The following is an 18,438-nucleotide window of genomic DNA, read 5'->3' as shown; positions in this document are numbered from 1 at the left end:
CAAAATCAACCAAAGAGTTTATGGCAGTATTGAACATCAAGATGCGAGAGAAAGCTGTAACCATCTGTCTCTAAACACTACAAATATTAATGTACAGGCATTAAAACCCAGAACATTATTATAAATTTGAAAAAAAAATCTTGGTTTTTATTAAACCAAGTGTGAAGTAGTAGCTTCTTTTCCACTTAAAACAAAACTATAGCTAGCAACAACTTTTTATGTCTAGCAACTTTTGCTAAGGAGAATTTTCTTTGGCTCATCATACATCAGGAAGGGATTCAATGCCTTTTCATTTGCCTTAGGAATCTCCAAACCCAGAGTTTCACTGTTTTACACTTTTCATTTTTGTTTTTTCCTTAGAGTAAAAATAGTCAATGGACAGCATTAGTCAAGAAATACTCTCGTAATTCAAGGACTAAATTCTGCTTACCCTGGGTAGAGTTTGGGTTACAGCACACACTGTCATGGATGCATTTCCCCATCCTCCTGTGGGGGTTGGGGGGAACAATTTGCAATATTTGCTTTGCAAAGACAACCTAAGAGATTAGTTTTAAAAGAAGCTCGGTAGATGGGGTGCCTGGGTGGCTCAGTCAGTTAAGTGTCTGACTCGATTTTGGCTCAGGTCATGATCCAGGTCAAAATCTCTCTGTGAAAAGGCAATTCTAGATAACCAGTTCTATCACAGAAAATTATTTCTTTTCAGAGTCTAAAGACAAATGACACTTGCTCCATCACACCTGAGTTTAGCCCATCTGTAATATGCACTCAGTCTTTTTCTCCCCTTTATTATTATATTTGACTGAGGAATTGATACTTGACAAGTCCATGTCTGAATTACTGTAAATATATGTATAGACTTTTCATATATGGTGTGCAACGATACTGAAATTGAATCAAAATAAATAATTTATGTGGTAATGGATTGAGTTGAAAAACAAAGCAGGCCTTTCATCACCGAGAACTTGGCTCAATCTAGATTTCTTTGGAAAATAACTTGTAGAAACAAGATTTCTAAGAAGTAATGAGGCCATTCTAAAGGCAATCATTGCTCATGTAATCATCAGTGATGAGACAGATTCACCTTCTCTGTTGCGATAAAAGCTCTCATTGGTTGGTGAAGAAGTAGGGAATAGTAAAGAGCAGTTACATACCAGGCTGAAATCTTTCCCATGGTAGGATATATCCTTTATAATTCAAAGTGGTGGCTTCCTTTATAATGATTTCAAACTATCTGATTGCAAGAAATATATATATATGTACATATGTATATATAATTATGTATATTTACATATATTGTATATATTTGTATATAATATACATATATATATCTTTAATTTTCCTAGCCAGTGCTGCCTTGTAATTGCATTTCTGTGTAGTTTAGCCACATCTGTTGTGCCAGCACAGAAAGAGCAGAAAGGAAAATGTGCCTGTCAAGTGACTGCCTTATTTCTCAGCACACATTGTGCTTTGCAGATGTTCACTTGTAGCTCATTTGTTGCTTTGTAAGATAACATAAAACTATCCTGACGGAACTGATAAAAAGGAGTTGAAATTTGTGATCAGCAGCTGGATGAAGGGAGCATGAATCCCCCAAATCCTATGGATATAGTGTGCTTTCCTTGATGTCCCTGCCAATTTAAGGCTGGAAAGCTAGGGAAATCTTTGAGAGATGTGCCAGCATGAAATTGCTACAATTCATAAGTTCCAAAAACCTTGCCTAAAGATTATTGCAAATAGCTCATTTTAGACCAGTGAATCTCACAACTGAGTGTTGTATCAACACAGAGAAAACAGAAGACAAATCCAACAACTATCCTAATGTATGACTTATCATGGAAACATTCAAGTAGAATCCCTTTGGTTTGGGTCTTATTTTAGTATTCTAACAGATTTGTGTATCTATGTTAACATTCATATTTGATAGTAACTACTGGGAATTTTTGCAATTACATCCTCAAAAAACTAAACGAGCACAAACAACAGAATCATGAAGCAATAAAGTTGGTTGTGGATGAAAACTAGGTTTAGGACATGAATTGTGCCTTTCACCTAAAATGCCCTTTTACTTTTCCATCCCCCTTGGTATAGTACTTCTCCTTTAATTATTTTAAATTCAGTAATAATCATTCTTCAAACCCTGCTCAAAAATCTCCTCTACGCAGAGTATGTTTCGTTCATTACTTACTTTATATATTTGCTCATTTATTCCGTAAAACAATGCAATAAGTAAAAAATACTACTCTGTCTTATAGAAAATTGTGACTGAGAGAGGTTAAGAAATCTGCAAGTTGATCCAAAGACTTTTTTAAACATCAGGAGGTTTTATTTCTGCATAATATTAAAGCCTAACTTATATGAAACTCTTCTAGCTGTGAAATACATTAAAATGCTCTGAGCTTCTACAGGCTAAGAGATGGAGCTAAGACCGTGGCGTAAAGGTAGGCCCCTCAAATGGCTACGCCATTACATGACTCAAAAACAACGAACCCACTAGCACTGGAAGTCATCAAGAAAACTGTTGTCTTGGCTGATGGTGGAGGTGGAGGTGGAGGTTTTGAGAAAGTAACATGAAAGCAGTCCTGAAAAAAAAAAACAACTTGATTTTTTCAACAAAAAATTGTGAGGAGGAAAGAAAGAGGAAGGGGAGGGGTGAGAGAGAGAGACATGATATAAAAGAGAGAGAAAGGGTAAGTCTTTGAATAAAGGAAACATAAGAAATATATAAACTAATTGCAATGTATAGATCTTATTGGGATCCTGATTCTGACACTGAAGAAATATTCATGAGTTAATCGTGGATATTTGACCACTGATTTGATTCTATTAAGAAATTGTTAACTTGTTAGGGATGATTAGTATTTTGATTATTTTTAGTCTTCATCTTTTGACTTACATATGAAGTATCTATGGATGAAATGATATAATATCTGGGATTTACTTCAAAATAAACCAATATGTGGTGTGTGGGTGTGGAGTTTCAGAACATATAAATGAAGCAAGATTGATCATGAGTTAATAATTATTGAAGCTGGGTGATGGGAACACAGGTGTCCATTATAATATTTGATCTACTTTTTTTGTATGCTTGAAACTTTCCATAATAAATAGGTTAAGAAAAAAAAAGTGGCTCATAATAGCACTGGGACACCTGGAAAGAGAAACCATCTTGAAGGGTTACACCCTCAAATAGGCCACCGCAAATTATTACATATAAAGAAAGCCTCTTGGAAAATGAACTCACAAACCAACTATAGCAATCCCATAAACAATCAATTCATTAGTGAAGGCCGGCACTGTATGCATTAAGTTTATGTGTGCACACAAAGATACACACTATCTCTCTAAGAATTAAACTTTGTGAATTTCAAATAATGGAACTAAAGCAAGCCTATAGAAAAAGTACATTTGGGGCACCTGGGTGGTGCAATCGGTTGAGCGACTGACTTCAGCTGAGGTCATGATCTCAAGGTTCGTGAGTTCGAGCCCCACATCAGGCTCACCGCTGTCAGTGCGGAGCCACTTTGTATCCTCTGTGCCCCCTTCTCTCTGCCTCTCCCCCACTCGTGCTCTCTCTCTCTTTCTCAAAATTAAATTAAAAACAAAAAACAAAAAAGCACACTCAAAATAACTGAAACCATGAAAGAAGAAACTGAAAACGTGAATAAAGAACAGGGCACTTTAAAAAACACCAGGGATATATTAAAAAATAAAACATCAATGAAAACAAAAGACAAGTTCTAGAATGAAAAAAAAATCATTGGAATTAAAAACTCTATGTAGTAGATTAAACTCAACTGAAAAGGGGAATAGTGAACTAGAAGATAGATCTGAAGGAATAACCCAAAATACAGAACAGGAGATAGACAGGAAATGCAGCAGAGAGGGTAAGAAACATGAAGACAAAATAGGAGGTCCAAACATATCTCTAATAGTAGTTTCAAATGGAGAGACTAGAGAGAGAGAGAGAGAGAGAGAGAGAGAGAGAGAGAGATTATTTGAAATAAATAAATAAATAAATAAATTTTTTCAAATATTTAAAATATTCAGAAATGTTTTTCAGAATTGATGAAAACGCAAAAATCTTAGATCCAGGAAACATAACAAGTCTCCAACAGGAAAAACAGAAAGAAAATCCACATTTGGACACACTGTAGCTAAACTGTAGAACATCAGATAAATGGAGAGAGATTCTTTGCTCACGTAGAGAAAGTACATGAATCAATCAAATGAAAATACCAAAAGGATTTTTCTTGAAACTTCAAAAGAAACCAGTTCTGACATGTATATGGAAGAGAATGTGGCTAAGTCTCACCAAGACAATTTTGAAAAATAAGATGGGACTGGGGATGGGTACAGGTGAGCTGCTTATGCTACCATCTTCATCACAAGGTGCACTGTAGTGCTGTTAATTTAAACATTGTGGTATCGGCATAGTGAATGACAAATAAAATGACGAAATTAAAGAGACTAACGGACACAATTCTCAATCTAATATGGGAACTTGATAGATGATAAATGGCCATAGCATTTCAGTTTGGAAAGGATCAATTATTCACTACATAGTACTGAAACAATTAATCACTTGTATGAGAAAAATTGGACACTACCTCACATCTCATGCAAAAAAGTTAGAACACATAGGTTAAAGATATAAATACGAAAGCAAACCTTCAACATTTTTGCAACACAGTCTAGAAAAATGTCTTTGTGACCTGGAGTAGAGAGAGACTTAACATATATCAAAGCACATACCATAAAAAAATATTGATAAATATAGGTATGTTAAAATTAAACCTTATTCACAACAAAGGCACCATAAACAAGGATAAAAGACATGATACCAAAAAGAGAAGATATTGCCAGTAGCTAAAACACAAAGGTTAAATAACAAAGAAAAGAAATTCTATAAATCAATGAGTAAGAGACAACTCATAGAAAATATTTGTTGAGTAAATAAACACTAGAAAACAAATAAAATGGCCAGTAAACATTAAAATACATTCAACTACCGTAGTAATCAGAAAAACATAAATTAAAACAAGATATTGCATGGGGGTGCCTAGGTGGCTTAGTCAGTTGAACAACCACCTCTTGATCTCAGCTCAGGTCTTGATCTCATGGTCATGAGTTCAAGCCCCACAGTGAGCTCCATGCTGGATGTGAAGCCTACTTAAAACAAAACAAAACAAAACCCAAGATATTGCACACAAATAAGATAGGTAAAAATTTTAATGGTCTGACAGTAACTAATGTTGACAAGTTGTAGATTGGTGGGAATTCTAATTTACTGCTGGTGGGAGTATAAATTCATACACTTGTGGCTTTGTGGCCCTGATTGGTGATAGCTAGTAAGTTGAAGATGTCTATATCTTATAATCCAATAATTCAATTCCTAGGAATGTGCCCTAAAGAATCTTTGAAATACGTGCATAGGGAGCCATGGAAAAGAATGTCCATTGCAACACTTTGTAATTGCAAAAAAAAAAATCAGTTTTGAAAATAACCTAGTATCTCATCAACAGGAGAATAAATTGTTGTATATTCATATAATGAAATATAGCATAGCAAAAGTGAATGAATGGTATCTATGTACTATTATAAATTAATCTCAAAAACAATATTGAGCAAAAATGATGTTGTGTCACCATTTATATAAAATTTAAAACATAAAACACAATTATTGATTGTGGTTATATACATATATGAAAGTATGAAAACACACATAGGCGTGATAAACATCAAATTCAGGAGAGTAGATAACTCAGGAGAAGGAGGGTGGGGTCGGAGAATATGACTAAGAAAACAAACAGGTGATGTCAATGTATTGTAATGTTTTATTTCTTAAAAAAAAACTAAGACAATTAATGAGAAAATATTAAAATGATAAATCTAGGTATAAGCAGGTGATTGTCTTACTATACTCTATATGCCATTATATGCGTGAAAGTTTTTGTAATTAAAAAATAATCATAGAATTGCATAGAGCCTCTTGTACTTATTTAAACCCACACAAAAATGAAAATAAGGAGTAAAATAAAAAATTTTTGGAAATCGTTACCAATTGATAGAGCTAGGATTCTACCCACATTTGTTTCATTCCAAAGCTGATGCCCATTCTGCAATTTCAGACCCCCTCTCCTTGACTTTTCTGATCCTCTCTGGGCAGGGTTCATCACAGCCTCCACTGTGCTATCTTCATCAGGGTACCACTCTTGCACTAGGGTTTTTAAACTGTATTGTAGCTGGTTGTACGTGTGTCCTCTCCTGGACACTGAGCTCCTGCTGGCACTGTCCCTGGCATATGGAAAGACCAAGGCAGCCTAAGAGGTGAAGCCTTTATTAGGAAGTATCTTTCTTATATAGGCTTTTGTTTCTGTTCTTACCCACCACCTAACTCACTTTTTTGGTTTATCAGAAATGAATTGCCAATATATTCAATATACACCTGCGTTTGCAAAACTAACCATTTTCAAAGAATGTAAGAGAAACAAAGTTTGTGTTCTAGCATCTCTCATTAATCAACAGGAGGGACAGAACTGCTACATATTTGTGGGAAAAGTTAACAACCTATACTTCATTTGTTTCACTCTGGGATTTTTCAAGTCCTCAGAAGGGAAAGGAATCTTATAAATGTGAATTTTGCCTACTCCTGTGGTATAGTTATAAGCTGGATTTTATTACTCAGCCATAATTAAGTAGGTTCTCAAATTAGGTCCCACTTTAGAAATGATTGCAGAAATAATTCTATATTGACATCTCTGGGTTCATATATCTGAAATAGTACAATAAATAAAAAGTTATGAAATGATACAGTATATAGAAATTATACAGTAAATCAATATAAATTCAATTATGTAACATTGTAACAAGAGTGTAAATGAGACCATTCTGTTCAACCTCCAAAAAATATTATCAAGTGGGTTTTCTAATTGAGAGCACGTTAAAAAAAAAAAAAAAAAACAGGCTATAATGTAACATTAAGTGATATATAGTAATATTATTTATCCTTTGTAAAGTGTTTTGTCCTTTTCAAAATGAAGAGGTCAGTGTCCCCAAGCAGCCTGAAGCCTCACTAGCATTTCTCCTGTTCCCTTCCATGGCAACATGGGTTAGCTAGACACTGAGCTTTTTGTGATGTGTGTGAGGACAGGCAGAAGGGGAGCGAGGCCTCAGGGAGGTCTCGAGGTGGAAAAATTTGTGACGCACTAGATTTGGCGACTGAATGAGAATTATTTATTGAGGGTTCTCTAACACAATAGTTACGGTCACCCTATGTTCATCTAAAAAAAAATCTATTTGGTCTCAGAGCCCTTAACTCAGATCAAAACGCTTTAATAGGCGTCCCGAACTACTTGTTCACGAAAAGACTATGAAGCAAAGCCAGCCTGCGTGGGTTTGATCCTTCTGTTCCAGAATCTGACTAGCTGACTGCAGGAGAGAAACGCATAAACTTAGTGAACGTGTAACCTGTAAAGTAAAATGGTTGGATTCTGCCATTCATCTATATGCAGTCCTGGAGAAAGTATTTTCCATCGATTACAATGTCTTCACCTTATGGAGACCCGATCTGCTTTTTCATTGCCTTAGACACTCCACCCTTTCCCTGAGAGAGGGATGGAAACTCCGGATTCTCCCTAAGTGAGCAGCTCGTTCTGCTCTCCAACAGAAATGATGAAGACTGAACTGCTATTTCCCTTATCTTGGAAAAGGCCTCCTTCCTTCATAGCGTTCCTGGCACAGCTAAATGTGAGATAAGATTCAGCCTGAGCCTAACGGCCTGATAGGTGTGCCACACCTGATACTTTAGAAAGAAGCTGGTGTTATTTTTTTTTGCCCCTAGTAATACAGCCAAAATTCTCTCCCTAGTCAGGGTCTAGTTAGCACATTAGCAATCCCCCCTCTTTTCTTGTCACCTGTCATTATCTTCCGCACAAGAGAGAGGCCTTGATAATAACCTATCCTAAAGGGTTTTTTACTGGCTCGTTACAATGAATGCTGAATCAAACACTTTCAAAACAACAGTTGAGTGGGATGCCACTCAAACAGCATCCTTGATGTTTCTCGCAGCCTCTCCCAGCCAGGGCGGAGAGCTGCTCATTTCTGCAACAATAGAAGCAGGCCCCACCAGAACTTCAGCAGCATCTGAGAATGCTGTTTGTGAGCAAACACTTTGCTTTCCAGTGTCCAGTCACTTACTGGCTTTTTGCCGGCACCCAGGGAACACAGCGCTGGAACACGCCCATGGCTGTGAGGCAGGGGAAGTGGCTCTAGCAAGGTTAGAATGGTGTCAACTTCAAATAGGCTCCAAGATCAAAGCTGAGATATTGCAGGGGGGCCCCGGAACAAGGACCGTGCCTTGTGTGTGCTCCTCATCTGGGCCTGGGATTGGACCAACTATTGAAAGGAGGCATACCGGACAGTTCGAGGTAGTCTACTCTCGTCTTTCCCTCTGGGATGGTTTGGGTTGTGCAGCACTTGATAAAGAAAAGCAGAGCCTAGTTTAGGATTCCTAAGCTAGACACATAGGATCCTATGAGAAGGTATGTCAAGGTATCCCCCCCTGGGTGGGGTGGATCTACTAAGGAGACACAGGCTCCTAGACTGTTACATCAGGAGACCCAAGGTGGAAACATCTCCCTGGTTTTATTCTGACCTGTTCCATAGAACAAACACTGATAATCCGGTAATTTTCAGAACCATCGTCAAAAATGAAAACAACAGGGGCACCTGGGTGGCTCAGTTGATTGAGCATCCAACTTGTCTCAGGTCATGCCGATCTCATGGATCATGGGTTCCAGCCCCATGTCAGGCTCTGTGCTGACAGCTCAGAGCCTGGAGCCTGCTTTGAATTCTGTGTCTCCCTCTCTCTCTGCCTCTCCCCAGCTCACACTGTCTCTGTCTCTGTCTCTTTCAAAAATAAATAAACATTTTTAAAACCTTTAAAAAAAGAAAAAAAAATGAAAACAACAGCTGCATAGTATAAAGACCTGAGAGGTGACTTCCCTTGGGTTCTAGAAACACTGAGCATGAGTTCACTGCCCATCAGAGGACAATGACCAATGCTCCGCCAACCACCCTCATTTCCTTGCCTCTGAAGCCAAGGTGTCTTTTCGCTAGATCCTGCTACCGAGTCACTCCTGGGACAGAAAAGTAAGGCAGAAATTTACTAAACAGTGATTCCTAAGCTTTAAAGAGCTGGTGGCAAATGAAATGCTTAAGCTACCCTGAGAATTGTAGGCACTGGCTGAATCTACTGCACTTGACTTCTACAGAAATTTGACAAAAGCAGCAATCTGTAAACGCAGAAAAAACAACCTCCTCCATATGTCTCACTCCTGGCATGCGCACAGAGCCACACCACCCTGTTGCACCACCACATAGCAGTTTACTGGCTCAGAATTCTCATCAGAAACATTCACACTTCTGTCTGTTCCAGTGGAAGTCATAGGGCCATTATGAATAAGCTGGCAAATGAGATTAAAAAACACTGAAGTGCTTGTATGAACTTTGATCCTTCACTGAAAGTGCTATCCGCTGAATTATGTCCTCCCCAAATTCCTATGTTTAAGCCCCAAGGGGACTGAATTTGGAGCTAGGGCTTTTAGGAAGTAATTAAGGTTACGTGAAGTCATAAGGGTGAGGTCCTAATCCAATAGGACTGGTGGTCTTATAAGAGGAAGAGAGAGAGAGAGAGAGAAAGATCTTTTTCTCTCTCCAGGCACAGGCACAGGCACAGAGGGAAGCTTATGGAAGCAGACAGTGAGAAAGCTGCCGTCTGCAAGTCAGGAAGAGAGACCTGAACAGAGGCTGCTGGAGCAGACTAAGACAGAAAGAACAATGTGTTTTGGTTATTGCCATACATGTAGGTATACACATATGAATGTTAAAATTAACCAGGGTGGGGGCGCCTGGGTGGCTCAGTCGGTTAAGCGTCCGACTTCAGCTCAGGTCACGATCTCGCGGTCCGCGAGTTCGAGCCCCACGTCGGGCTCTGGGCTGATGGCTCAGAGCCTGGAGCCTGCTTCCGATTCTGTGTCTCCCTCTCTCTCTGCCCCTCCCCTGTTCATGCTCTGTCTCTCTCTGTCTCAGAAATAAATAAACGTTAAAATTAACCAGGGTGATCCAGTGAGCTGCATTGCTCAGGCATCTGCTACTCCTGCCAAGTTTTATCTCAATACACTGAGATGTGAGGTGGCATCCAAAACATCTGAAAGAGGATGTGCCTCTGAAATAGGCTTTTATATAGTTTGTGTTATAAACACTGTTACCAACATCCACTTTAAAAAAAAAAAAAAAGTTCACCTTGAGCTTATGAACTCATAGTAACAAACCTGGATTTAAATATTCACAGTGAGAAATAACTAGAGTTAAAATATGACATCATGAGGTCCCCTCCAGGTCTAGATTCTGATGGGCCCTTTTGATCAGCATTTCTCTAGTTTGCCAGGATCTAGGCCCTAAAAATGAACTGTAGTTTGCAACAAAATGATATCTAATTAAAGTTTAATGACTAGATTCCATTCCTTTCCTCCAGCAACACAGATATATGTATAGTGAGCTCTTCACAGAGCCTTTAATGTTGATGCTAACCCTTTAGGGTGAAACACTGGTAGGTGGACCCAGTTATAGAATACCCTTTGTAGAAATGCACAGACAAGGCTAAAGGCAAGAGAAAAACTAGAAAACATCCACTTACTCAGAACAAATTCAAAGTGGATTATCATACTGGCAAACTACAAAACTCTTGGACTAAATTGGGGAAACCTATGCCATTGCTTTCTGTGTATAAGGAAGACATCAGCATTCAGCCACGTCAATCTTAATTTGTCGTCATTTATTCTACTTAAAGAAATGTGAAATAAGTCAAACGACCTCTTTTTCCTCTTTTTTTAATCCTGTAGTTATTTTATAACACAGAATTAAACATCTCAGTAATGCTAAGTTAGTGTATCCTGGATATTTCTGGAACCTAGGAGGAGCCCAAAATGCAGGAATAACACATTCCTTATTATTACCTCATCGTTCTTCAAAGTGTTATCAATAAACTTAAATTGGTACTGTAAAACACAGCTATATATCATGCCTCAAACCATGGTTTAAAAAATGTGTTTTCACAAGTTTAAGCAGAAACTATGGTAATGGGAAGTGTGGTATAGACAGAGTTCAATTCAACACTGAATGGGTACCCCGTCTTGTGTCTAGGGATATGCTACGTAGGAGTCCCATGGACATGCGCCATACTTAAAGAGAATAAACTGCTTTATTTTTATTTGATTACCCCCCAAATCCTATGCACTAGTATTTCTGCCATAAAAAATAAAACCAAATGATGACTGATACCTCAAAAGTTTCCAGAGGTTAAATTTCTAAGTTGAATATATCCACACTACAGGATTTAAAAATATCAGGACCAATCACTTCTCCTCCTTATTTTAAAAAAAGAAAGAAGATCCAGGGATAACTTCCTCATTAAATACACACCTTCTTGGCCTTCGCATGTGTGGCTTAGTATGAGGCTAGCTGCAGCCTTGAAAATATATTTCTCTTAATGATTCTGTCCAATCTTAACCTTCCTTATTCTTTATTCTAAGATCCTTTCAGGAAACAGGTCACCAAATTCTAAAATATTCCATTATTTTCATATACTTAAATTAATTTCTTTTGCCAAATTAATTCAGTGGTATTCCATTTTTCATACTTACTAGGAGAACTTCACATACCTAGAAGATAATTTTCCTACCATTATTTATTATATACACTCAGTGGAAACAGAGTTAGGCCATGTAATTATCATTCCTCAGTTTCTAACAATCCTATGACAGTTGCTATAATAAAAATTATTTCCCAGTGGTGCCAGAGGTACAACATTAGATCTTGGAAGCATATCAAGTTCCAATGTGAAAAACAATGTATTATTATGTAATGTTTTCTTTCTTTTTTTTTTTTTTAATTTTTTTTTAACGTTTATTTATTTTTGAGACAGAGAGAGACAGAGCATGAACGGGGAGGGACAGAGAGAGAGGGAGACACAGAACCGGAAGCAGGCTCCAGGCTCTGAGCCATCAGCCCAGAGCCCGATGCGGGGCTCGAACTCACAGACCGTGAGATCGTGACCTGAGCTGAAGTCCGTGCTTAACCGACTGAGCCACCCAGGCGCCCCTGTAATGTTTTCTTAAAAACATAATTTCAGATTAAATTTCTCAAATGTCAATATACTTAAATGGAAAACTGACACCATTTTTAGTTTCTTGATTTTTTTCAGGGTCTGTCCAAAATCCAAATGCCAAACCTTCCTCACCTTCAGTTTCTCCTATAACCATGATCAAATCATTTAGCCAAATCACCATGTCTCAGTTTTTCTACTTATAAATTACGGATAATATTATCTGTTCCTTACTTGCTATATGTCATATATCTACTTGTACATTTCAGGATCTATTCTGTTTTAAAATAAATAACCACCTAATTTTCCATTCCATTAAGCAAGGGTTAAAAATAGATTTTAAAAATCCGAATACACCTGCATTTTGAATTCCTTAGAGTAAGTTAACATATGAAAACTGCTATTGAAATTCTTGACAGGACTTTTAATCATTCCAGATTCATACGCTGAGCTTTATGAATGACATTAAAGAAAAGAAATATTCTTCCCTCCATTTTAAGCCCTTTCCTTAAACTTTCCAATGTGATTAATGTGGTATATATCTCAGGGTTTTTATTCTGAGTGTGGTATGGGTACAATGGAGAAGGTGTGAGGAAAGCTAAAAACCACAATAATGCAAATTCCCACTTTCCTTGGGAATATTCCCTACAAGGGCCAAGAGACTAACAAATACTATGCATCCCCATTGGGGATGAGAGGAAAGAGTTTGCTCTTAAATTGACTTCGGCGTAGAGATGCCAAAGCAAATAAATCACCATAAGTGAAATACTTTGAAAGGTAAATGGGCTTTAAAAATATTTGTGTAGGTTAAATTTTCTAATCGGAAGTATTCATTACTGTCAGATGTGATAAGGGCACATGTCCATCAGGATCTCTAGAGATCTCCTCCTGGTATATGATTTATTATTTTTAGACCAATGCCTAGCACAGCAGACACCTCCAACAAATGTTACTGAATGAAGAAAAATAAGCCAAAGTTCAAATATGTTACACTTCACTGAAGCCAAATTATGTTCATTTGAGTAAGAAGTTAAGTAAAGGCCTCAAAGTTCTTAGATCCCTTCAATGCATATGTGTTTTTTTTTCTTTTTTATCAATAAGGATTCTGGAATGATGAACACACCTGAATGCCTATTTGACCCAACTACTCAAGCCATTAGTAGAATAAAATGCAGAGCAAACTTTTATTTCCTAGGATTCCCTGCCTCTAGCCAAGTTCATCCTCAAAGACCCTGTTTCACTTTGTATTCTCATTGTGGTGTGACTTACAACCCTCCAACCATTTATAAAGAATTTTGAGAGAAGAATGGCACTTTTACAGGTTACATAGTCTCAATAGTGGCTCCATTCCATTTTTTTCCTTTACAGGAATCTTTTGTAACTGAAGTAAAAAGACTTCAGTCATTTCTCTGATGGAGGATGAGGAAAGTCACATTTATGGGTAGGTAAGAAATGACCTATTTGTTTTCCTAAAATTCCACTGGACATAAATCTCTGACCCTAGATCGACAGACTTCAGTTTATAACCAGAAGTTCACTGAATATTCATCAAGTTACCCAGACATTGGTCAATGAGAAGTCACCTGAATGGATTCACTTACCTACCCAGATTCTACGATGAGAATGGCAGTCGCCAAATCCTAAAGTAATACGATAGTAACCTTTGTAAAATGAAGTAAGTACTATATGGTAAGAGGAGACGCAACCAGTATAAAGAGAAACAGAAGAGTGAAGCATTAAAGCTGTTGATGGGGTGGGTGTACAGTCTGGGTGCCCTGCTTGAATGCAGCCTAAATTATAGAAGTGGGTTTGACTTTGCCTCAGCCCCAGGGATTGACCTGTATTGCTTTGGTCTAGCAGATATCCTAAAGTGTGCAAATGTTTCAGTATTTCCTGGAGGATATCCCAGACCACAGTCACTCCATATCCCTAGGGAAAATGACCCTGAGGAGCTCTTTTTCCTCCAGGTTAATTGTTATAAACCTCCAGAGAGATCTAGAAAGTACTGACTAATCTAATACCATAAGATTGCTCACAGTAACTTGGCTATGAACAGAGAAATTTTGAGAATCAAATTGACATCTCCTTCAGGGTTCAACTGGTCTAGGAAATGTAGCAAGTCTAAAATAACTGTTCCACAAGACTGGAGATAAAATAGAGCCGCTTCTAATTTGAAAAGTGATTCCCACTACCAGTGATTGCTTCTCTGATTGCTAATAAAAAGAGCTAATTCACTCCTGAATGCTTACCACTAGCCAGCACTGCTCTAAGTATTAGGACTTGTATTCATTTATTTAATTCTCACAACAACCCTAAGAGGTAGGAATTATTGTTACCATTCTGATTTCAATGAAGAAATGGAAGCCTAGAGAGATTAAATAACTTGCCCCAAGTTATTTAGAAAATAATGGCCAAGTTGGGGCTCAGTACCAGGAGCAGTGTTTACACTTTTGCCTCCCTGTCTTTTCCCTTCCCTGAAAGTCTGGACGAGTGCCCGTGACCAGCCACACACAGGGAGATGAGGCTCATAAGCACGGTGTCTGTGGGAGCCCGGGACTCTGGCCCAGCCGGGATGAGAGTTTCTCCTCGCCTAACTCCAGGAGACCCTCCTCAACTTGTCTCAGGGCATCTCCACTGACTGCTTTTTTCTCTATAGATTCTCTGTTGAAAGAAAGCCTAAGATTACAGGTATCATCAGGCCTACACACTACGAGCAAACTTCAAATGGATCCTAGATTATAAACCGGAAAACTGGAAAGAACAGAGACCTGGCCGTATACAATGTTCTTTGTATCACACCCAGGGAGCTTCCAAGGCAATTAGGAGCATGTGATGCTTCTAATAAGAGCCCATGAAACTTCAGAATTGCACGATTCGCATGGCCATGCCTTAAACATCGGGACGCTTTTTTCGCGTCTAATTTGGTTTTTTAGTGCTGAGCTTTTTAAAGTTGAAATAGAGAAAGGATAGAAAACACACTTACAAATGACATCAAAACCACTGAATGAAGGAGCCTCATTCCTTCTTTCTTTTAATTCGCCTAGCCTTTAAGGACAGACTTTTTCCCCTGAGTTGGTTGACAGTCACTTAGGTGACTAAAATACCCAGTATATCTTAGTGAAAAGCTATTTTTAAAATTACTTGATTTAGAAAACTCCAATCATGATAATTTCATGGGAATTTGTAGTACACAAATTAGAAGTTTTAAATTACTCTGCAAGAATTTGTGAGTTCAAATAATCTTAATTAGGAAATACCTGCATCGATGCATATTTATTAGGTGTTTTTAACATCTGTCCCTGATACAAAATTATTTTGAGGGTAGTTTTATGAGTTCTAGTTCCTGTGGTCAGTAATAGCAGTCATGACGCAGTATGAAACTAGGAGCCAGAAGTATCCATTCTAGTGTCGCCTGGCTGTGCCACTTTTAATCTCTGGGCCTAGAGATTGTCACTTCGCTTCTCTTAGCCTGCTTCCTCCTGTCCAAAGAAGGGTAACAGTTCCCACCTCAAAGTGTTGTTTCACGGATGAAAGAAAAGACTGCACGTGAAAGAGATCTGAGTAAGCCTCAAGGCACTCTAACAATATTAAAATCACAAACTAAATGTGGCAGCGTGGCTCACTGAGGAAAATGCAGGTGTGGTCTGGTGCAAGAAGGAATCAACTTGGCTGATTTGCCAACTCGTGACTCCCGGTGAGTCTGCCCTCGGTTTTCTCATCTGAGAAATGAAATGATAGTAAGTGTCTCAGAAGGATGACGTGGGGATTAGAAATAAAGTACGGAAGGCCCCTTGCAGGACAGGCAGCACTAGGTGCTCAGTAAATGGCACCCATTTCACATCAAAGAATCCATTTAATTAAGCCAAGTATGCTGTGCGTTCCAACACTCAGTCACAACAGCTGACCAGTGTTCTGCTTAGAACAGTACATCCATTAGCAGAGTCCCAAATATACTTCTGCGGCAGCCAGCCCCTGGGTTTATCCTATTTAGACTCCAGTAGAGTAAGGCTGTGCTTGCTGTATTCACAGATCCTGCCTTAAAACATTTCTTTATAAAACTTACTCATGAAATCTCAAATGTAAAAATATAAAAGTAATTAAATCAATACGACCCAACGTGGCAACCCCAAACACAGGCTTTCTCCAAACCTGCCTTTACGAGATGAACTTACTTCGCTTTCTGTTACTTATCTAGAGACAAGGGTGGGGTCCGGGGGACCAGGATGAGGAAAAAGCCGAAGTGAATCTGCTGTTGTTATCGAGAATGTCCAACTTAACCAAAATAAGCAGCCTCTGACTCGCCTCGCCAGCTCCAGAACGTCAAAGGCAGGCCCGTCGGAGCAAGAAGCGGAAGAGGGGCACGAGTCTCACCGCGCCCAGCCTTGCCCCCAGGCACACCAAGTGTGGCAGGCACCAGTCACCAAGCAGAGCGCGAGTTAGAGGAGTGGAGCTGGGGAAGGGCGCATGCAGTTGGGTTAGTCTGGACTCGACCATGCTGCTGTGCATTCCTGTTTGGCAAACGCGCTTAGGCAAAACAGACTTGATGCTTACAATGATCCCAGCCCAAAATGGAGTGTCTCTGACTAGCAGGGAGGAGCTGATGCTCGCCATGAGAAAGCCCAGCACGGTCACGGCGATGCCCAGGGCCAGCTGCAGCAGCGCGAGCAGCAGCGGGAACCGGCAGCCGCAGCACGTCCGGGCCTCCTCCTCCCCGCACTCCTTGGGGGCCCTTTTGCCCGTCTTCGGCCCCATGTCGTCGGGTCCGGCGGCGTCCGCGGCCGGCCCCCCCTGCCTGCGCTGGCCGCGGGGCTGCTTGTCCTTGCCCATGGCCGCTGCGTGGGTGGGTGGGTGCGTGTGCAGCGCGCTGGGCCCCGGAGCGCGGCGCTGGGCGGGCTGAGCCTGCCCTGGTATTCGAATTACGGAGGCTGAACAAATATGGAAAACATTTGGAGCCCGACTCGCCGAGCCTCCAAAGGCCACCGGGAGCCCCGCCGCAGAGGGGGAGTCAAGGGGGGTCGCCAACTGCCAACGCGCCGGGACGCAGCGCCTGCTGGGCCCGCGAGCAGGGTTTGTCAATCGCCCTCGGCAGTCAGCGCGGGTCCCTTGGCCTTGTAAACCCTGTGCACTTTAGACAGGCTGCGTGTGTGTGTGTGTGTGTGTGTGTGTGTGTGTGTGTGTGTGTGTCTGTGGTGTGACTGTTTTCCTCACTCAAAACCCCAGGATTTTTTTTTTTGTTTTGTTTTGTTTTTATTTTCTGAGAGGTGCAATGCAAGGTGATGAATGTTTAATCATTTGAGTTTAATTAATAGGCAGTTTAATCCAAACTAGGCATTGCTAGGCTCCAAGCTGTGAAGTCATTTCCAGAAGTTAAATTGTTCTTATTTTCCAACAAAGAAACAGGCTCTTCTCTTTCTTTGTAAGTTCTGCAATCTGGCTGACAAAGGCACTTTTCCCGTTGAAGTAGGTGCTTTTAAAAGCACTGTTTATGGAGATGCTGGACTAATACACTCTCCCGAATGCATTTGGTTTTAAAACTTCTTTCAGTCATCTATATGGACTTCCCAATCAGTCTTCACTAATTTCCACATCAGTGGCTAGGGAGCTTGGTCACGGACAGTTCAACTCTGTCTCCATTTGGGGTATTTTTAAAAAATGTTTTATTTATTACTGACACACAGAGCGTGAGCAGGGGAGGGGTAGAGAGAGGGGGAGACACAGAATCAGAAGCAGGCTCCAGGCTCTGAGCTGTCAGCACAGAGCCCAATGCAGGGCTTGAACTCTCCCACCATGAGATCATGACCTGAGTGGAAGTCGGTAGCTTAACCAACTGAGCCACCCAGGTGCCCTCCATTTGGGGTATTTTTAAAGCATCTACCCTGTGCTACAACATAAGAATGTTCAAGATAGATTCAGTCCCAGCCCAAAGTCACAAAACAAATCAATAAAACAGATGATTCTTATTCCTGCATATCTCTACTCAGTAGCACTTAGAGAAAATTTCAGTGAAACCGCTAAGAAATGCTCCCACCACTTTGGAGTATTTATATCTACTTTGGGATGGTCATTGTAACATTCGGAAAGCTGTATTTAAAAAAAATAAATGATGTTGGTATGCTGCTAGGATAGATAAAGCCTACTCCTAGATTGCTGCCTATCAGCTAATCTAAAGAAAGTCTAACTCCTCACTTTGTTTTCTTAGAATTATAAACTAATCATCATCAACTCTCCTTGTAAACTGTCAAGTCCCAAAAAAGGCACCTTTGAAGTATAAAATA

At 39.6% G+C, this 18,438-nt stretch overlaps 1 protein-coding gene across 1 annotated transcript in view; it reads right to left on the bottom strand.

The window, feature by feature from the left end:
* The window catches only part of SSPN (sarcospan), a 35,589-nt gene extending 18,599 nt beyond the window's left edge, over positions 1 to 16,990 (bottom strand). The window contains exon 1 of the mRNA XM_042946115.1: positions 16,715 to 16,990. Within this exon, the coding sequence (XP_042802049.1) occupies positions 16,715 to 16,990 (276 nt within the window). The remainder of the gene's footprint in view (positions 1 to 16,714) is intronic.
* Between the last annotated feature and the right edge of the window lie 1,448 nt (positions 16,991 to 18,438).

Source organism: Panthera leo, chromosome B4 (genome assembly GCF_018350215.1).
Source record: "Panthera leo isolate Ple1 chromosome B4, P.leo_Ple1_pat1.1, whole genome shotgun sequence".
Classification (NCBI taxonomy): Eukaryota; Metazoa; Chordata; class Mammalia; order Carnivora; family Felidae; genus Panthera; species Panthera leo.
This window is presented reverse-complemented; position numbering and strand designations above follow the sequence as displayed.